The sequence below is a fragment of the Theobroma cacao genome, chromosome 2 (genome assembly GCF_000208745.1).
Source record: "Theobroma cacao cultivar B97-61/B2 chromosome 2, Criollo_cocoa_genome_V2, whole genome shotgun sequence".
NCBI classification, from domain to species: Eukaryota; Viridiplantae; Streptophyta; class Magnoliopsida; order Malvales; family Malvaceae; genus Theobroma; species Theobroma cacao.
The window spans coordinates 3,978,552-4,000,254 of NC_030851.1; the positions used below are offsets into that span (position 1 = coordinate 3,978,552).

The following is a 21,703-nucleotide window of genomic DNA, read 5'->3' on the forward strand; positions in this document are numbered from 1 at the left end:
ACTCTCTGTAAAGAGAAGCTCGGAAGGAAGCTTCCACCAGCCATACACGTCCTTCCTTCCCTCGGATGGCAGACCGACAATCAACTTGGAAGAGCTTCTGATCTATTACACTCGAAATTACAAATTCTGGCATTTTGCTTATATTCCATTTTCATACTCTGAAATATCATTCAAGTTTAATCGAGGGCCCAAATGGACCCCCTTCTAGGGTTCACGCCCTGCTTTGTGCTTGGGTTCCCAGGAGCTTCGAGCCAGCCTGATTATGGGTCTTAGCAAATATATCCGAGGCAGGCTCTGAATTTTATTGGGCCTATGGCTTACATCCATAAACCAATTATGAATTGGGCCAACCATGAAAGGCCCATGTCTAGATTTTCCCAGAGCTCTCCTTAGGCCACGACCCATGATTAGATCTAAGGTTCTGAAGACATGGCTGTCTCTTGGTAATATTCAGCAGAAGCAGCCGGTTACGAGAAGGTTTTCAGGATATCATTAAAAAAAAATTATCTATTTCAGATCTCTTTGATTATTATATGTGCGCATATGCGCCTTTATGTACAAAATAGAGAGAAAAAGTGGATAAAGTGTATGTCGTTCTCATCTATTTATGAAATGTCGTTTCTTGGGGCATTGTAATTAATTTTTGCTCTTCCACGCATGAAAAAGACCAAGTTGTTGAACACTTGGAGAAATTAGAAGCCGTATGGCAAATGATTTACTTGATTAATTTAGAAATAAAAAGTATACATGCCATTGAAGAAGTAGGGCATAGTTTTCGCGTGTGATGGCTGGTTTAAAAGTAGTTGCAAGTGGGCTTTCCTCCCTGAGAAAATGTGGAAAAAATAGTACTCAAGGCAGTTGAATACCTGGGAATCTTTGAATATCAGCACATCATACTGTTTTATGTCTACATCAGAACTTGTGGATGTGCCGGATGCATGTTAGTTGGAAGATTGGGAGGTTCATGTTCTATATTCAAATTGGTGGCCTAACTCTTTGAAAGACAAGGGAATATTATCCATGTCAAGCACAATCAATACCTTTCGGATGCTTGATTGAAATTCGATTGTCCACTACAAGGCCACTAACAAGTTCATATTCCCAAAGCTAGATAAGGAAATTTGGAACATTGATGCATTAAAATAAAAAAGGAATTCCCTCTTTTGTCCTTTAACGTAACAGATTTACTATGTTTTAAAGATTTAAAATGTGAAATATTCAAACTTTGCACTTAATGAATAGTATGGAAAAATTGTTACACTCAATTTTTAATCATTTATTTTGTAACTTTTTTTAGTAAAATGATCTTAATGCTTTTCAAAAAAAAAAAAAAAACAAAGGGTAAAATGATCTTAACTTCACAATGGTACTGGTGTACATAGCAATCATTTGGTGATTTTATCGGGTTCATATCAAGGATGACCATAAACTAAACAAAAGTTAAAGTATCTCGACCCATATTATTAACATTCCATCGACACCACCAACCACTTATCGATTATTTTCATTCCATCAGTAACATCTATTGATATTATACTCTCAACTGAATAATTGATATCTGATCAATATTTCATCGATAAATATAAATGAAAAAACTCTCATTTTTAAAACCTTCTTTCTCTTAAAATTTTTCAAATTTATTTGCGACAAATATTAATTCAAAAGCAAGTTCTCTGTCTTGACCCTCAAGCTCTCTCTAACTCTTTCTCTCTCTTAATGATATGCTTAATATTTAATTAGGATGTCATTAACACCCACCGTTCATGCTCAACTAATAAGACATCATTCTCAATCAAAGCCCCTTCCTTTGTCGTTAAATTAATGTAATCAATTATAGTCTTAATTTTTAAAAGGGTCGACAAAGTCTTGGCTCACTACCTACCAAATATCATCACCCTAACAAAGTTTTGATCCACGTTAATTTTTTCCATTTAATACTTAAATCTCACCCACTAAACAAAACCAAGATCACCAAGACACCTTTTCCTCAGCTCATGTGAGCCATACAAAAACATGGCTGGCCACATGCTCTCAGCATCTAACTTAAATGCCACCCCTTCCCTTGAATTCTTCTTTATTTTATTTTATTTTTTTTAAGCATGCAACGAAATCCAAAAAAGAAAAAGGCAAGGCAAGACAAGAGATTTCATCATCTTTGTTCCCTCTTTAAAGCTACGGGTATGTTCTAATATGCAAGTACAATAACCTCTTTTTTTTCCTTTATTTAATTTCCTCTTTTTCTTTTTAGGTTTTAAGACTAGAAATGGATACCACCCAGCCTACACTCACCGACTTTCTGGTACTCTTTCTTTACTTGTCAAGCATTTAGTGGAATAACTATGAAATAATGATGTTTACATCCATAATAAAATCACTTGTTGAGGTTCCATTGGTGCAAGAAAGATAGATTAATTTAGAGTAGTCTCTTAATTAACCCCTTCTCACCCAATTTCGGGCTGCTTTCCTTAATAAGAAAGAACACAATAAGGAAGAAAGTTGATAATGATTTAATGTGTTTGGTTCAATGGTCATACATGAGAAAGTAAATGTGAAAAAAGGAAATATACATAAAAATTAGGGTTTCTTTTCTTCTGTGTGATGCTCTCTTTTTCTTTTTCTTTGATTTCCTTTTGGCAAAGTTAACTAAATATTTGTTGAGTATTTTGAAAAGAAAAGAAAAAATATAGTGGGATGTTGAACCTTTTTCTTTGTTAGGTTTTGCCAGTCATGGAAACCAAAAATCGGTTGGGAATTTTCTTTCTCTATTCCAAATTGTACGTACTAATTCTGGATCATCCATCCATTAAAACAAGATTCTACATAATGAATTTCTACGTTCTTTTGCTTTTTTACGAGAAAAGTTTTCTCCAACCACCCAATGGTTTTCTCTTAGGCCACGTAAAATGTAATTTCACAGGCAAATATTAAATTATATAGAATGTCTCATTATTAAAAATATGATCTTTACTTAATTAATTACAAATCAATCTATAACTAATCACATTTTGTTGGTATTCCATCATTATTTTTTTTCTTTTATGCTTTAAACCAAATCATTAGAGTTTTATCGACAAAATTCCACTGACGAGAATTAATTCTTGGATAATAACCTATATTTTTGTAGTATCTATTAATGAAGTCTTGGCCCTCTAGAGACAGGAGGGAGATTGGTCCCCGCAACATTGTTTATATATATATATAAGTACTTTATAGAACATTTATTTTATTTTCTCATCTTAGTTAATTTATTTAAGAAGGTAAAATTGTAACAAAAAAGTACTTTTTCATTATCTTTTTCTTCGATTCAAAAAATGAATGTTACCCATTCACGGAATGAAATTCAACAAAGAACCTGTTTGGTCTGTAATTTTTTTTTAGTCTAAAATTAAGTCATTATGATATGAAAAATAATAATTTTTTAAAATTAAATTAAAACTGTTTGAATAGATAAATTATTTAAAAAACAACTTATATAAGATTTAATTTTGAATAAAATTACTATAAAGAGCATTTAATAAATAACTTTATATTAGTCATGATTTTTTTTGGTTCACAATGAAAAAAAGTTAACTTTATTTTTTTATTTATTTAAAATAAATGTTTAAAAATATAAAAAGTATTTTTACATAACATAAATTTTATAATTAATATAAATCATAAAAAAAAGAGTTCCACAAATAATTGATTGAGAGAGGGGATATTTTTTGAGAAGGTAATGTGAGATTATTTTTAATAAATTAGGACATTTTTGGAACAAAAAGAAAAATTTTCCTAAAAAGTTGATGTGCTTTTTTTTTTTTTAAATTACGTAATTTTTATTGCTAAATACCAAGACCACAATTGCTAATGTCCAGAAAAGCTCCTAATAAAGTTGACGTGTTTTTAAAAAAAGATAAGAGGAAGCTTTTAAAGTTTTTTTTATATATATATTTTATTTTTTAAAAAATTTATTTTTTAAGAGTTCCTTAAAATCTTATTTGACTCAATTTTTACTTTTAAAAAATAAATAAATAAAAAAAAATAAAATCAAACAAGTACTAAAACATATGAATCTTTACTTTTTTTAATACATGTGCCATTTAATTGATATTTTTATTACCGAGTAATAGGTATTATGACAAATTGACATTAGAAAAAGTTCCAAAGCATGTGATTATTATGATTATTAATTAATAATCCTTAAACTAAACTTTAACATAATTGTTGTTAAATGTTTCTATTTAATTTCTTATTGAATTTTGACAAGTGTTAGTAGTAGCTCCTAAGTCCTACGCCAAGCCCACTCCACTTTGATTTGTTAAGAGACACAACTTGACACAAACGTGACAAAGTCATTTTCAAAGGGCTGCTAAAAATACTTTTCTCTTGTGGTTTTTTCTTTTGATTATTGACTGCCTAACATGGTACTACCACTAGCTAGCTACCACTTGACGAAGAGATTAGGGCAAACAACTGCTTTAGTTTCACAAGTGCTTACGGAACCATGATTGAAAACATGATACTGTGACTGAAATCATGGCAGCCTTTGTCCCTTAATTGCAATGTTTTTGTGGTATTACAAGGACAAATATGCAATTGTCAAGTGACCTTTGCAAAAGAGGGATGTTCAATTATTTTGTTTTGTTGGTTTTCAAGTTATACTCGTGAGATGGAATTGAAGTGCCAAAAGTTATGGGAATCTTAAGGAAATTAGAGCCTTTATGTTTTTTTTTTCCTTCTCTCTATAAAAACAATATCAGGTTTATTGGAGCCCATCTGCCCAAGTTCCCCTCCTTTTGGCTTTTACTCCATTTTAATAAAGTGCTTAGCTCAAATTTCCTTTTTCGACCTGTTGGGTGCTTAGTGGCTGTCTGTTTATACGAGTTAATAAGGACATACAGGCATCAACAGGAAATGAAAGAAAAGGCTTCCATTATGATTTGTCCACAGATCCAAAACAAAAACACCATTCTGCTTTCCTTCATGTCTTTTTTTTTATAAGTCTCCAACACTCCCCAACTTTTGCTCCATCTTCTTTCTTTCTTTCTACTTAGCGAGTTTCCCCACCAAGCATTGTGATACAGATAGAGAAAAGCTGTAATTCAACAAAAACCCTCTTCTTTTTTTAATCAAAAAAATAAAATTACGGATCGAAATTTTTGTTACAATCAAATAATTCTTGAGAAATATGATCGAACTCATCTGCTTAATGAGAGTCGAAACATATTGAAGCTGGATTTCCTGGGAAAGCCAAACGGAACCCCATTGTTTATTTTGAGATTGGAACAGGGAAACCTTGGAGAATTAATATATTAGACTCAATTGTAACTTCATTTTACAGTTATCACGTGCTTAAGTTCTTGTACTGAAGACATTGTCCCCCTGCACGTGCGACTAGTTTTCAAGGAAAATGCAAGAGCACTCCCACTACAAACCTCTTAAGAAATCATTTCTCTTTTTCTTAACTTTTTCATCCCATTACTTTTTTATGTTTTTTCTTCTTCCTTTAAATCTATCTTTCCATCACTCTTGTAGCTTTACCTGTATAATTTTTGATATGTAATCGGCTTTTGTCCTTCTTTTTTCGTGTTCCAATCCGATGGGATGTCTCTTGTTTCTCTCCTTTGTTTCTCTTTCCACACGCATTGAACAATTCTGATCTCACGATGGCAATAGATAATTACTATAGTATCTTTTCTAACTAGCCTTTCTGATTTGTAATTACTCTAAAATTTGATACTAAAAAACACACGGGTGAAATGAAGAATCGGTCAGCTCAACCTGTTATTTGGTTTAATTTGCATGTTGCTGCTAAGAACCATGTGCAGACATACTAGGTCCAGGAGCTGAAATTATTCCAAGTTAATTTGGTTGCGACCAGAAGTAGCTTTCATCTGGTGTTCCAAGGACATGAGAGAGACAAAACAGGCTGTAAATGTTTGATTGTTCTCCTTTTTTCAAAGGGTTACACCCTGCAACTGCATCTCGATCTCGCTCCCACAAGGGAGAAAACATGGTTCTTGTTACTTAAACCTTCATGCAATTTGCTCCTTTCAGGAGTTGTCAGTGCTACAATTCATGGTCCTTTCTCTGATTCTCAATTGCCACTCTTAGGATAACAAGTGAGGTTGAGGTCATTTGAGCTTGGGAGCAACTTAGCAAGTAATGCTAATTAAAGTACTTCTCCTCTTGAACATTTTGACTGATGGGAATTTTGACTGCATTTATTGTATGATAAGGGTCAAGGAATTGGAGGATGAACTCAACTGGAAATTATCTCATTGGAAATAATTAGAGCAGTTGAGATTCCATTAGTTTACAACATTCTTAGAGCAAATGAAGAGTATTGACTGTTCAATCAATCAGAAAAAAACAAAGGGGTCACCATCGACAAGTAGAGAAGTCTTTTCCGGTTCAAATTTGTCAAATCCATTCAAGTAAAACAAGGACTGGCTGTAAAATATACTCAAACTGTTATCAGTAGAAGAGAAATGATGCAAAACAAAAAGTGTGGTATCCGTCAAACATTATTATGCAGGAAGCCATCATTTTTAAGCTCTTTGATATTTGCAGGAGATCAGTCAAACAAAAGAATTGATGTCAACTACAAGAGCTTTCACAGGAGAAGTTGAAACTACCCATAACAAAAGCTTTCTTCACAAATTTATTTTATTTTATACTAAACCCCCAAATACATTCATTGGGCTTGCATCACATACTTATAATTCAACCCCATTTACATACCAAGTCTTCAACAACCCAATAAGCACAGTCCAACTGTCCTACACATACCTTATTTCTCACCACTCCCTACTGATAACATTATCTTAAAAAGGACTCTGAACCAAAACAAAAAAAACAAAAAATTTAAAAAGGACTCCTCATCTCTCTTAATCTTTCCTCCCTTTTGACTGAACTCCAATAAGCTCATGGGATTAATAGTGAAACATGTTATCTGCAGAGGCCATGATAGGCTGATTCAAGTAGGCCAAATTGAATGGGTTAAGGAAGCTGTCAGCAGGTTCAGTGAAAGCAAGGCTTGTTGCATCTTCAGCATCAAAATTACTGCCATTGTTTGCATTCAAGTAACTGTTGATCTCATTCAAAGACTGCAATCTGTGGCTAAGCTCGTTGGCTTGAGCTTTAAGCACTGAGTTCTCAGCCTCAACATTCAGGTAATGCTGGGTGATGATGTTTATCCTTGTGATGATCTGATGATTCTCTTTCCGCAGCTGAGTTACCTGAGCCATGAGATCATCCAAATGCTTCTGCTTCCTCATCCTGGACCTCCTTGCTGATTCTCTGTTTGATATCATTCTCTTCCTTTTCCTTTCATCCATCAATGCCTGCAGGTCCTCCTCAGACCCTGAGTTTTGTAGCAAAGTTGATGACCCCGAAGATGTGCCACTAGAGGAAGCCATGGAAATTGCAGATAACTTGGACAGATTTTTTAATTTTTGCAACGCAGAGAGAGTAAATCAAGAGAGAGATGATAATAGCAGGACCCAAAAGACAATAAAAACACCCCTAATAAAGAAAAATAATGCAGATAGATAGTAGCAGTAGTACCAGTAGTAATTTTATTTATATATTATAGACTAGGTAGCAGAGATTAAAGCCAAAATCATGAAACGTAATACAACCAGTAGAGAAAAACAACTGAGAAGGATTGAACGAGATGGGTCCTGCGAATGAATGTAGAATTTATCATAAACCCAGAAAGAAAGATTTCACTGAGAATTGGAGACATGAATCTCAAACATCAAGAACAAAAGATTGAGCATGAAGATATTGCTCTTAAAAAAACCTCTCCTTGGAAATAAAAAAAAAAAAACTTTGACTTGATGCTGCTAGAAACAGCCTCAAAACCACCAACCCAGAAGCTCCAGAAGAAAAATCAGATGATGGGTAACGGATTTTGAACCCCCAACAAACTCAACTTTGAGTTCGACAAGAAAAACCCAGAACTTGGTTTTGGATCAGAGGAAAGAACAGAAGAACAGCTTGAGTTCAAAGCTGGAACCTTAGACACATATCAGAGAAAAAAAAAATCTATCAAAGAGGAATCTAGAAGAGATATGGTAGAGGACTGATAAGGAAGGGGAGGAAAAGTAGAAGAGTTACGTAAGTGAAATGGAGGCCGATTTATAGAAGAAAAAAAGACCAGCAAGTTGATGAAAAATTGATTTAAAAAATAGGGAAAATGCAAAACAGAAAAAGAGAAAAATCTTATATTGAGAAAATGAGCAAAAATAAAGCTAAGGGCAGAGAAAAAAAGAGGTTTGGAATCTCCTCTGAGCGAAAAAAGTTTGTTGAAAAAAGTTGATGGGACATGTGAGGTGGGGGAGAGAGAGAGAGAAGGGCTCACAACTAGCCAGATCCAGCTGGGAACCAACTATCCCAGTTTACATCATGGTGGGTAGCTGTAGGTAAATCCATCAAGCTGATACCGTCAAGGCAGCAACATGCAAATGGTACAAATTCAAGGTAGATAATTGATGGCTCACCCCAAAAACAGAACAAGGAAAAATAAAAAATGAAATTGAAACTCTTGAAAAAAAATAGTAAATTTTTTAGTTTCTAGATGAAATTGTTGCCATTTATAAGATAAAATTGATTGGAAAGTCTAATTGATTATGTAACATATAGTTTCATGTGAATAATATCTTATAAAAGATTAGTGTCCACATCAAAGAAAAAGACTTTTTTATGATTTAATAAAGAATGATATACATACATAAATGATAAACCTGTGCTTTTCACCCATTGTTTGAGAATTTGCAATGGTGTGCCCAATTATTGATACCTTGTTTGAAGTAGACAAGGAGTAAGACAATAATTTTGTGCTAAAAACGATACTACTACTATTTACATTCCAATTGCTTGTTGATTTTATCACCTTTTTTTTATTTTCTCAAATTTCTTACCTTCTCTTTTTTAGATTTTCTCATTGATATCTTAAAAGAAAATAAATATATATAAATCACGTCAAATATTTAAAAATAATAAATAAAATATTTCAATCTCATATCGAATAAATAAAAAATAATTAAATGTTACAAATGATAATAAGTTAACATTTTTAATCTTACAATTCATGTGTGCGAATGTAAAAATTTTATCAGATCTTGAACTATATATAATACTAAAAAATGACTTTCTCAAATGACATAAACCTTTAATCACCAATCAATTTGAAAATAAAAAATTCTGAACCGTTAGGGTGCTCTTAAAATCAGGTGAGTGAAGAACAAATATTTGAATTTTTTAAAAACAAAAATCTAATCAAAGGGTTTTACTAGTCCTAGAGAAAAGCAGCCCACGATGGCACACACTTCCCAAATGTTACCTATTTTTCACAAAAAGCCTGTACCAGCAGCAGCTCTCTTTTGCTGGATCGATGATGTTTCGACACGACTCACTTTGGGACAGTACCAAAATCTAGGGATGTAGCTCTGTCCGTTCATTTTTATTAATTTTTAATTAATTTCATACGTACTGATTTTGGACTCTGAGCTTCCCACCGAAGCTCTTTAATATTAATTTGCACGATTAGTATACAATTTGTCTAAACTACCCTTTGATTCCACATTACATGTTCAATGTTCATAGCGCAAATCCGTCTTCCAAAATATAGGCCACTGTGATTCTCATCAGCCTTAGCGCAAAGAGGAACGAAAAATTTAGAAATTTCAATTGGAAAAAAAGTTGTGCTTATGATGAAATAATACTATCTTTTAGCTTAAAAGTTGGCAGCCAAAACAGTAAACTTAGACAAGAAAATATGCTAATCACAACATTTTATGGCCCCAGAACTCGTCACAGGGCGGTGCTGCTGCTGACTTTGGCAATTAAAGATAATGCAAGTACAAATCAATTATTCATTAAATGTTTAATAATCCGTGATGGAACAACTTGGCTAATTGCAACTCAGCCTATTTATTTGGATTATTGGTTATACGATAAAATATATAAGATTTAGTGCTTGTTTTGTGTGGTTTTTTTTTTTCAATTTTTCTATCTCTTAAAAACAAAAGTAAGATCAAATATAAATTTTGAAAAGTTAAAAGAAAATAATTAAAAAAAAAATTTCAGAAAAAGCTCATGTGATGAGCTTTCTTTTATCTTCTTTTAAAAATATAAAAAAAAATTTATTTTTATTTCAAAATATCCTCATTTGTAAAATATAATTACAATATTGTTATAAAAAAATACCCTCTACAATAATTTTAATCAAAATTATAACTTATAAAAAAAACTTATAAAGAAAATTTACTAAACAACTTTAACCTAATTTTAAAAATTATTACTTTTCATAAAAATTTTATAATAACTTTTAAATTAGAAAAAAATCAAGTCAAATAAACTCTTATAGTCTTTTTACTATTGATTCTTATTTTACAATTAATTATTTAATTAAATTATGATATTTTTATATTTTAAATTAAATAAAATACCAAACATTCCATACTGATCGATACGAAATAACTTCTTTTTATTATTACTTAATTCGTTCAGATAATTAAGTAATTGTATGTTTTTTTATTTATATGTATGAAATGTCATTATCTTCGGTTGAAGGTTCCAGTTAACTTCATGGTGAAGAAATAATTAGTGCGTAGCCGGCCCAAAGACGAAAATGAATGCACTGGGTCTTTGATGCCGAAATTCGTTGGTTTTAGACAGATTGGGTCAGCTCCCTAAATATAGTTGATAAACTGCTTCTGTTTTTTCTTTCCGCTTTTTTTTTTCTTTATTTCTTTCTTCTTTTTTCCTCTCCCCTCGTGCAAATTCGCTAGAATTTGCGTAGGTGAAAAATCAAGTGTATCGTGCATGTCTCAATTCCTAATGACAATATGTTCACTGTTATTGTCTTAATGCAATGAAACTAATTGAATATAACATTTAAAAATGCTTCCATCTACTTTTGACCTTCAAAAGTGTTTTGTTCAATATAAAGATAACCCCTTTTTTTCTTTTTTGTTGCTTCTCTTTTTCATGCATTAACTATATAGTATTAACATGAAATACTTATTTGAAAGAAAGGGAGCAAGCTTTCCTAAGTGAAACCATTCGACTGAAAAACGAGAGGGGAGAAGAAGAGGTTGGACCGTTGGAGGCGCAAGGTTTAGTTTATCTGGGCTTTTGCGAGTTTCGAGACCCAAATGGGAGGAAGATCCAGATTGGGTTTTGTCGCTTTGAACTTTATCAACTGGACTGAGCCCAAGGCATTCTCAAAGACACCAAATTGACAATGCTTGCCCTACTAAAACTGAGGCCACTGCCTTGCTCCAAACAGACACCAGATCAAGTGTAGCTCTGTATCAGTTCTGTGTCCAATGATAAGTTTCCTATTTCTGAAATTACTACTGAATTTGCTTTTGACATGCATGAGGGGCAACTGGCACCCAATGCTTTCCCACTTGAGAAAGAGAGGTAGGTACTTGCACGGCTGCACCGATCCAATGATGCTTTGATTCTAATAATGAATTTGCTTTAGCATGCAAAGGGTTAATCCCATATCATTGTGAGCAAGATCAACACTCGTAATGATGCATTCATACTTTAGTTGTGAGTGTTTTGGATTTGCCCCTTCTTCTTTTTCGACATGGTACCTGTTCAAGTTTGCCACTTTGGTCGGCCTGCCCTCACCCTGCCCCCGAGATAAAAAAAACCCAGTATTTTACCCTGCTTCGTTTCCACATACATACCTTCTTTTCCCCTTTTCATCTGCTTTCTATTTGGGGTGGCTTGGATGGAATATGTTACCTGATTGCCTGGTGGATGTTTTTGCAAATTTGTTATGTCATTATCAATGATTTAAACGTTCTACTATTCTTTTACAGATACTGATGAGTTGGAGTGGAACATTGTCCTTAGGAAATTCTCTGGTATAGATTAAGTTTTCTTTTCTCAAGTTGCTCTAGTATTCCGCATATATTCACTTGGAAAAGTGTTTCACTCTTTGCAGCAACCATGTTTAGCCTTAGTATCTTTTGGCAACTAAAATAATAATAAATGCACCTTCATCTGCACATCCAGCAGTACCATCAATGCAGATACTAGTAATATAAGACTTATTCGACTAAAAAAGCAGCAGCAGCGGCAGCAGCTTTTGAATGAACAATAAACGTTTAGGTTTAACCAATGGATGATGATAAATATATTCGCTAGCTTTTCTTCAGTGTTGGGTACAACTACAAAGTTCGGGGAGAACGGGACAATCAATGGTGGAGTTAAAATTTTGTGTTTGGGGTAAAAATAATGTTTATAAAATAGTTATATATTAGAAATTTAATGTTGGACAAAAATATAAAATAACTTAGATGAAAAAAATTTATGTGAAATTATATAAATAATTTCAAATACTTGTTAAGTACAAAATAAAGTATTTTTTAATAACTATTGCATGTTAAGATTGGATATCTTTAATTGATGTCAACTATCTTTTATAAAATTGAAAACATCTATTATTGAATCAATGTTAAAGTATCAAATGATTTCTTTTTCAATAAAAATGATTAATAATTTTTTAAAAAAATAATTAAATATATTATTATGAGTTTTGTTCTTAATGAGTTTTATAGCAAAAAATGTATGATATGATATTATAGTGAAAATTGAAAGAATCAAGACAAACCGAAACAATTTGTTAATAAGGAAGTAAATTTTTAATATTCTCGTTTTCTTCTATACTTTACATAGCTCAAAAAGTATAGATACCTTATTCAAAACTTGATTATAAAAAAATCAAATTTGAATAAATCCAATTGATAGCTTAAATATATTTTATCATTTAAATCATCAAGGTAATATTTATTTATAATATTGCAAATACTTTCAATATCAAACTATTCAAAATCATTTTGAGAGTTCAAAGATTTGTCAAAAATGAATAACTCTATTACATTTTCATTAAATCTGAAATTCAATTCTTACAAAAATAAATCTATTAAAATAATTATTGATTAATTGTTGTAAAGTATATCATAAAACGAAAAAATATTATAAAAGTAAAATTTTAAAAACATAAAATATGTTGAAAAAAATTTAAAATTTTTATAAATGTAAAATTATAAAATTTTAAAAAATAAGAATAAAATATAAAAATTTTTAAATTGTTAGAGGACGAGGGCCCACTAGCTCTCCTCCCCTACGCCTCTGGGTATAATCTGGGTATTTGGTCCTCAATGTGCAAGATGCCATGGCGAGTTTGTTCAACTTAATTTTGTATACCCAATAAAAGGTGTGGATAGGGATTGCCGAATTGAAGATGACTGGTTGTTTTGACAATTTCATCCCATTTCAAGCTTTGATTGATATTACTGCCTTGGACGTTTGGTGAGCCATACCTTCCTAAATTCTTATCTGTACAGAGCCAATGATTAAGGCCTGCTCTTGTCGTAAATAAAAGTAAAACCTGAAAATTTCAATTTTCAACCATGAAACTTGGTCACGAAATGGTTTGAGTGGTGACATGAGTAGCAGAACATGACGTCCAGGAAAAAAGGAAAGAGTTATGAAGAGTCAAAAGCTCGTTGCTCCATCAATTCAATTCAATTCAATCCAATCCATTCCAGTTTTTTCCTTTTTTTTGGTTGAAACTTTTCATAGGCAGGCGGTGGCCCCAGAAAATGATGGAATGGTATTTATTAGCCAATTGGGCCCATGGAAGCATGAAGACTCGGTTAGTTTCTCTACATCATTGCACGGCACTTAAAAGGATTAGGTTAACCGGTGGTCCGGTGTTTATAAACGTTTTGGGTGGTGGGTGGTGCAACTATTTATATGCTCTCTGCTGCGTTGGGCATTTGCAGCAGTGTGTCAGTCATTTTTTTAATGCAAGTGTTTACTTAAATTCACCCCTCTGTTACTTCTGCTTGTCATTCTGTTTACCACTTTTCGGTTACGACTTGTCAACATTTAGAAGTCAACCGTTTGCCATTCACATGCAAAAATTGCACAACGGTAAAAAATGGGTTTACCATTTTTAAAATGTTGTGAATTATTTAAAAATTTTAAATAAATTATTTTTATTACATTTAATTAAATTATTATATTTTTATTTTAAATTAATTATAATTATAATTAATTATTATTAATTAAAATATAATTTATTATTTTTATATTCACATGATATTAATATAATATTAAATATAAATAATAAAAATATGATATAATTATATTATTATATCATGTTACATCACTACTTACTATTACATTCTAATAACAGGAGACATAGATTGACATAAAGCGTTATGATTCAAAACAAAAATATAACAATTTTGTTGAACAAAATAAAAAATATATATTTGAATTTTGTTAAATAATTTAAGAATTTTTTAAGATATTATATCTTAAATATCTTACTATCCGTAATTAATATGTTATTATTTATAAATCATCAAAATATTTTACCTTTACAATATAAAGTAACTATATAAATAATAGGCAAAAAATTACTATTAGTATAAAATGATAAATACAGATTTGAAACAATGATTAAAAAATTGGGTTTCTTCCTTTACAAAAAATCAAAAATAAAAATTAGGTTTTTTGAGAAACCGCGTGAAAATAAAGCAAGTCAAACAAAAAGAGAATTTGGCTTTAATATATTTTAAGCCTCTTAGCTAAACTTGCACGAATAAGTTGAGCAGCCAAAATATTTTCACTTATAATCATTGGGTTGTATTAAAAGATTTATATTTTAGAATATTCAATTATTTTGACTTGCGATAATGATTTTGTCAAAGCTTATCTATATTTTATCCAAAAACATGTATTTCAAGTTGGAGAATTCGATGGCTATTAATGCCTCAACGCCTTTCCATAATTCCAATTTCGAAACACTTTAATTATTTCTTCGAGTAATTCAGAAATAATTAAGCGCTTTCAATTCGTCGTGGCAATAGCTTTTGCCAGCTTGCTTAGGCACCGTCCTCGAGAATCATTTTTTTGGGTCACTTTCTCTTTATTATGTCTTTTAATAAAATTTTAAGTAATATTTAAAAAGATATTTGAATTATTCAAAAAATTTTAAATATTTTTTTATTCTTTTATCTTTTCCAATCAAATCTTTATATTATTATTTTTAACCAAATAAACACTTAATATTAACAAAATGTCACTTTTATTATTTTACGTAATATAAATTTACATGATAAGTTAATATATAATAATAAATGATGACGTAACATGTTAATAAAATATAATAATATATTTACGTGATAGTTTTATCTTCTACATTAGTATTGTATAAATATAAAATGATAATTAACGTTTTCACCTTCTATATTACTTAATTCAAAACAAAATAAAAATTTATAAATATAATAAAAAATAATCTATTAAAAAATTAATAGTCAATATATATTTTAAAACATTATGCATTTTTTTTTTGGAGCTTACGCTATTGACTATTTCCGTTGAATCCAACCATTAGATTGCCCACACCTTGCAAGCCAATAAAAGTCGGATTATCCGAATTTTCTTAGATTCTATTTGATAACATTCCAAATTTGATTTTTTCTCAATTTGTATAAATATTCGAATTTAACGATACAATTAGAGTAATGGATTTAGGAAGCTTGTTATTTTCGCACAAAAAGGACAACTCACGCATCTAATTTTTGTGCTGATATTTTTTCTCAAAATAAAAGAAAATTTGTGGTCATATTTACCTAGATTTGAGATTTTTTATTGAATGCCATAATTGATAATTTTTTTATAATAAATATATTATAAATTAATAAATGCCATCGTGATATTTTACTTTCATAATTGATTCATAGGTGGCTTGAAAATGTAAATAAATAATTACTGAAATTTAATCATCCAAACATTCTTTCAAGACGCCTTTCACATTGTTTTCTTTTTCTATAATTTGAAAACAATACCCCTTCATGAAATGGAAGAGGCGTGAAGCATGCAATAAAATGTGGCTTTTTCGATTTTCCAATCATCATTTAATGGTACCCACAGTAAATCTTAAAAAGAGGAAAAGCAAGGCACCTGCCCTTTGATTAAAAATTAAAAAGAAACTTATTAAAGAGGAAAAGAAAAATTAAAAAAAAAACAAAAAATAGTCAAAAAGAAACACACAAACAGAGAAAGTTTCCCCTTGGAAGCATATATTCGAAATCCACCACGTGCCTAATAAATAAATACCCCATCTCGAAATAGTACCGTATTTATTTACACACCGCCAGTAACTGAATCATTGCCCAATTACATTGCCAGCAATCTCCTAATCGGCTACTGTTTACCTACCGACGGCAGATTCCTCGTTCCATGCACTCCTTCCCTCTCCTACCGCCACGTGTCCATCACAAATCCCCGGGTCCCACCTTCCCTCAATCTGCTCCTATAATAATCCCCCTTTCGTCTCTCTACTCTTTCTCTCTTGGAAAGTCGCCAACAAATCCCGCCTCTCTCTCTCTAAATTCGCCGTCGTTTACTGGGCGAATTTCTAAGTTATTTTTTATTTATTTTAATTTACAACCAAAATTCTTTTTTGTCGATTTTGTCAATATTTTATCCGTTACAGTTTCCAAGATCGGTTAAAATTCTGGTCAGACGCATTTATGACCGTCCGATCTACCTCGTGATCCGTGACGCCAGAACACAATTATTAGTAATTTTTCTCAAAAGAGGTACCACTCGATTTTTTTTGCTCTTCTCTTTTATTTTTTTCTTCATTCACAGGTTAAATTAAAGGAAAAACAGGTAAAATTCAAGCACCTGAAAATTTGGACTCTTCGTTTTTATTTATTCTTGCTTGTTAATGGTAATGCGGGTTTTGTTTAGGTTCGAGCGGGTACATTGATGCGTTTTTTTATTTTAATTTGACTGATCGATCGGGAAGTCAGATCATCAGCGGCGGCGCCTCGATTCTTCGTGACGGAGCGTAGATGTCGGGGCCACTCGATCGATTCGCTAGGCCTTGTAAGTTAATTTATTTTGTTCCTCGCACTGATTTTACTAATTCTAGGGTTTCATTGTAGCTTCAGTTTGGTTCTTTAGAAAAAATTTGGTAGTGCAGATAGAAGGAAGAGAAATTAAACTCGATTCAACAAAAGAAGAACGGAATTCCATTCTTGTTTAGGTTTTGTACATAACATTGGAATAAACAGTATTTTCTTTTCTTTAATTATTAAAATTTCTATTTATTTATTTTCTTCATTTCTGTGTCTCTTATTTTGGTTATGTTTTTGCCTTGCCTTTTTTATTTTTAGTTTTAGGGTTTCTGAAGAATTTTCAGAAATAGACGTGAAAATAAGAAAACAAATTTGATTTTGATTTGTACAATTATCTTTCTTTCTTCATCTGAAAGATCTTATTACGTTACCTGGTTGTAATGCTTTGATAAATGCTCCGCGGCAGGCTTTGAGGGGTTTTCAGGTAGCGATGAGAGGAGAGAAAGGAAATCTGATTTCGAGAACTCAGAGGATGAAAGACGGACAAGAATTGGATCCTTGAAAAAGAAAGCGATAAATGCATCTACTAGATTTAAGCATTCTCTCAAAAAGAAGAGTAGTAGAAGGAAAAGTGATGGCCGTGTCAGCTCTGTATCAATTGAGGATGTTCGTGATGTTGAGGAGCTACAAGCTGTTGATCAATTTCGACAAGCATTAATTATGGAAGAACTGCTTCCAGAAAAACATGATGACTATCATATGATGTTGAGGTGCTTTCCTTCTCTTAACTTTATTTCATATTCTTACTAATATTATTCACTATTGGATAATTCTTTTTTAATACCACAATGCAAGTTTTATTGGTTCAGTCCTCTTGTAAAGGTTGCAGTGGGCAGCCTTATTACTGAACATTCTATCTATAATATATATTAATTTCCATAATAATTGTAAATGGTATGGTTCATGGTTCACTGATTTGGCTTGCTAAGGGTGACCAATAAGAAGTATAAGTCTATTGGTCGTGCTTGTTGCTTTACTTTTTCAACACATGTTATATTTGCTTTCTGCTTGCTGACAGCTTGAAGCCTTCTGCATCATTTCTGGTGGACTCCTCTTTTTACTTGCCTTGCCAACTTTGAATCTTTGATAAGTAGTAATTAGTTTCTTGCCTTATATGTATGTAGGTTCTTGAAAGCAAGGAAGTTCGATATAGATAAAGCTAAGCACATGTGGGCAGATATGCTCCAGTGGAGAAAGGAGTTTGTTGCTGACACCATCACGGAGGTAACTGTATATAATAATTTGTCTGGAATAGTTTTGGTTGTAATCCATGTTTTTCACCGCATTTATCTATTACTTTTTCAGGATTTTGAGTTCAAGGAGTTGAATGAGGTTCTAAGGTATTACCCTCATGGTCATCATGGTGTTGATAAGGAGGGAAGACCTGTTTATATTGAAAGATTGGGAAAAGTTGATCCCAACAAACTGATGCAAGTTACAACTATGGATCGGTATGTAAAATACCATGTACGGGAGTTTGAGAAGGCCTTCAAAGTGAAGTTTCCTGCATGTACAATTGCAGCAAAGAGGCACATAGATTCAAGCACAACAATTTTAGATGTTCATGGTGTGGTATGTTTCTTGTAATCACATGTTGCCTTTGCTGATACCTGAATATTTGGCTAGCCAACCACTGAAATTTTTTTTTTCTTTCCGTCTATTTATTAGGGCTTTAAGAATTTTACAAAGTCTGCAAGGGACCTCATTATGCGACTGCAAAAGATTGATGGTGACAATTACCCTGAGGTCTGCCATCTCAATGTGCTTGCAGGATGAATTATGAAATCATGCTTCTGTCAGACTTTTATTTTATTTTTTATGTTGACCCAAACTTCTATGTTTTGGCCTTTTAAATTTTGCAGACTCTTCACCAAATGTTTATCATCAATGCTGGACCTGGGTTTAGGCTGCTGTGGAACACTGTAAAGACATTTCTAGATCCCAAAACGACTTCCAAGATTCATGTATGTTAATACTTTTCTGCAATATTTCGAAATTAACAGTACTTTTGTTTTTTTGGCTTTTGACTTCTCATACCATTTCGTGTTGGTGATTTATAATTACGCACGTATATTTTGGATTGACTTTAGGTTCTTGGAAACAAGTACCAAAGCAAATTGCTTGAGATTATTGACGCTAGGTAACTGTGCTTAGAACTTTCATGACATGATGCATTATCTTTATCTTTATTTTATTCCATTTTGTTTTTGTTTTTTTTTTTTAAATTTAATATATTCTGCTCTATATTGCCTCATTCTGTCTAAAGGCTTATGATGATTCTTAAAATCCATTCAGTGAGTTGCCAGAATTTCTGGGTGGTAGCTGTACATGTGTGGAGCAGGGAGGTTGCCTTCGATCTGATAAGGGGCCTTGGAAAAATCCAGAAATATTGAAGGTGATAAACTGGCCTTGGTATTTGCTATATGTTGTTAATGCTGTTATTTTCAAGTGCTTCATCAGCATACTTGTTTCTAACAAAGAAACACTTTGTTGCTCATGTTTTCTCTCAGATGGTTCTTAATGGTGAGGCACGGCGTGCTAGACAAGTTGTAAAAGTTTTGAACAGTGATGGGAAAGTTATTGCTTTTGCTAAGCCACAATATCCAATGGTATATGATCTTTCTAACTTTCAATGGTCCTTGTCTATTCTGGCAAATTTAGATATTCCTGTTTTGAGGTAAGATTTTTGCATTATCTCATTGCTTATTGTGTTTTGTGAAGCAGCTGAAAGGTAGTGATACATCCACAGCTGAATCTGGATCAGAAGCTGAAGATATTGCATCCCCAAAAGCGATGAAGAGTTATTCTCATCTTCGGCTGACCCCTGTTCGTGAAGAAGTGAGTTTTTGACCTTTCAATCTTTAATAGTGGTTAGGATGTTGAATTACTTTGTTTGCAGTTGATAATATATCAGATTACATTCATTATAAGTAATATAAATTGTTGGATAGGTAGAGATCCTAACATGGAATTCTGCTGAGTATCATGATGACATAAAAGGGTACTTCTGCATTACGCACCTTATTGGGTTTTACACCCAAGTTTAGTCATTGACATTTTTGTGCAAAGTAGCTAATCCTCTTGTTTGGCTTTGTAAATTATTCAGGCTAAGGTTGTTGGGAAAACAAACTATGCTGCTAACTTCTCAGGCTATGATGAATATGTTCCCATGGTCGACAAAGCTGTTGATTCTAGTTGGAAGAAGCAAACTGCCCTCCTGAGGCCTTCTGCTTCCAAAGGTTAATAAATCTAATGTCATATACTGTGTTACTTTATAGATGCTGCGTGTCGTCTTAAAAGCTGGTACTGGGACAACTTAAAAACACTATTTTTATCAGATGTAACTTCCTTTTTTCTTATATACGTGAAAAGAAGAAGGAAGTTTTGGGTTGTCACTAACATACAAACATTTTTCAATGCTTGCTTAGACCAATTACAACATGATTAAGAAAATGAAATGCTATTTTGCAATTCAGGTACATTAATGTTGCCTGAAACTCCTAAGACCCCAGAAGACATTCGTGCACGGATTTTGGTGACTGTTATGGCTTTCTTCATGACACTTTACACTCTCCTCCGCTCAGTAGCATGCCATATAACTAAAAAGCTTCCTGACACAGTTTCTGATCATTGTCAAAATGTTACTCAACTTACCCCTGATGCAACTCAAAAGGAAGAGTTTCGCCCCCCTTCTCCAACCCCTTCTTTTACTCAGGCAGATCTTCTATCTTCTGTGCTCAAGAGGTTGGGTGAGCTTGAGGAGAAAGTTGATACATTACAAGCAAAGCCATCTGAGATGCCTTATGAGAAGGAGGAATTGCTGAATGCTGCAGTATGTCGTGTTGATGCCCTAGAAGCAGAGCTAATTGCTACCAAGAAGGTATTGTTGGCAATATTTGTTTCGTCAACTGATTAATTACTTCTTTTATCAAGCTTGCAAGGCTTCTCTCTTGCTTTCATTTTGCTGAAAATTTCAAATTTTTTTTGCATGTATGTGCTTTGTTGAATAGGCTCTTCATGAAGCTTTGATGAGGCAAGAAGAATTGCTTGCTTACATAGACAGTCAAGAGGAAGCCAAACTGCGGGTACTTTGTTTCATTGGTTTTACTATTGTTTATGTAACTATCATAGTTGTTATGCTTCATTTTTGATGGTTACGTCTGATACAAATGTTTGTATTCTGTTGTGGTGGTGACTGATATTCCTCTGTTTCAGAAAAAGAAGTTTTGCTGGTGATATGCATTGCTGATCGAGAGACTACAAATACCATTTCCGTGTTTTGGTTTCATATCTGTTTTACGGTTCAACATACAACAAACCTATGTTGATCTTCTGGAGGGTATACAGTTGTAAGCAATATAATTGTCTGTCTGATGAGAATCAAATACGAATCCTATTGCCCAGAAATGCACAAGAACCATTATGGAACTGTGTTTCTGTTGGCTCATTTCATTTCCCTTCTGTCTTTCCATGTAATGTTTGAAATTGCTGCACTTCTTAGGTAAAGGGTTTTATATATATGTTGCTTTTGGAACTTTATTGTCAAAAGTTTGGTTTGCTGAGTTTTAAACTTTTATATAACGATTTCCATTTTGTAAGCCCCCTAATGAAGACCTGGCTTGTGATGTCAGAACCTGGTTTCCAAGGGTGAAACTCAGCTCATTTTTTGCTTTAGTGTTCAACATACAATTGTAAAAATTAAAATGTTATAACCAACTACAAGGTTTTAATCTCTTAAGCAGGCATTG

At 32.5% G+C, this 21,703-nt stretch overlaps 3 protein-coding genes across 4 annotated transcripts; 1 reads left to right on the forward strand and 2 right to left on the reverse strand.

The window, feature by feature from the left end:
- Positions 6,496 to 7,737, reverse strand: LOC18607738 (bZIP transcription factor 11). The gene has a single exon (XM_018116358.1). The coding sequence runs from the start codon at positions 7,398 to 7,400 to the stop codon at positions 6,915 to 6,917; it is 486 nt and encodes a 161-aa protein (XP_017971847.1). The 5' UTR covers positions 7,401 to 7,737; the 3' UTR covers positions 6,496 to 6,914.
- Positions 7,295 to 7,752, reverse strand: LOC108660980. Its single transcript, XM_018116359.1, has one exon. The coding sequence runs from the start codon at positions 7,727 to 7,729 to the stop codon at positions 7,604 to 7,606; it is 126 nt and encodes a 41-aa protein (XP_017971848.1). The 5' UTR covers positions 7,730 to 7,752; the 3' UTR covers positions 7,295 to 7,603.
- Positions 16,365 to 21,614, forward strand: LOC18607739 (phosphatidylinositol/phosphatidylcholine transfer protein SFH8). Of its 2 annotated transcripts, none has more exons than XM_007042055.2 (15): positions 16,365 to 16,631; positions 16,786 to 16,923; positions 17,362 to 17,665; positions 18,080 to 18,179; positions 18,261 to 18,527; positions 18,624 to 18,701; positions 18,818 to 18,919; positions 19,046 to 19,095; positions 19,251 to 19,350; positions 19,466 to 19,564; positions 19,680 to 19,793; positions 20,062 to 20,194; positions 20,432 to 20,835; positions 20,966 to 21,040; positions 21,171 to 21,614. In XM_007042055.2, the coding sequence occupies exons 2-15, from the start codon at positions 16,890 to 16,892 to the stop codon at positions 21,189 to 21,191; spliced, it is 1,881 nt and encodes a 626-aa protein (XP_007042117.2). In that variant the 5' UTR covers positions 16,365 to 16,631; positions 16,786 to 16,889; the 3' UTR covers positions 21,192 to 21,614. The 2 variants fall into 2 exon arrangements, with proteins under 2 accessions (XP_007042117.2, XP_007042118.2); XM_007042056.2 differs by lacking the exon at positions 16,365 to 16,631 and adding an exon at positions 16,648 to 16,704.

What these genes read in the sequence shown, in the direction of transcription:
- LOC18607738 (XM_018116358.1), bottom strand. Translation starts at nt 7,400, where the DNA reads ATGGCTTCCTCTAGTGGCACATCTTCGGGGTCATCAACTTTGCTACAA.
- LOC108660980 (XM_018116359.1), bottom strand. Translation starts at nt 7,729, where the DNA reads ATGTCTCCAATTCTCAGTGAAATCTTTCTTTCTGGGTTTATGATAAAT.
- LOC18607739 (XM_007042055.2), top strand. Translation starts at nt 16,890, where the DNA reads ATGTCGGGGCCACTCGATCGATTCGCTAGGCCTT. An exon ending in TTTTAGATGTTCATGGTGTG is followed by an intron (nt 18,528 to 18,623) that starts GTATGTTTCTTG and finishes TCTATTTATTAG; the next exon opens with GGCTTTAAGAATTTTACAAA. An exon ending in CTTGAGATTATTGACGCTAG is followed by an intron (nt 19,096 to 19,250) that starts GTAACTGTGCTT and finishes AAATCCATTCAG; the next exon opens with TGAGTTGCCAGAATTTCTGG.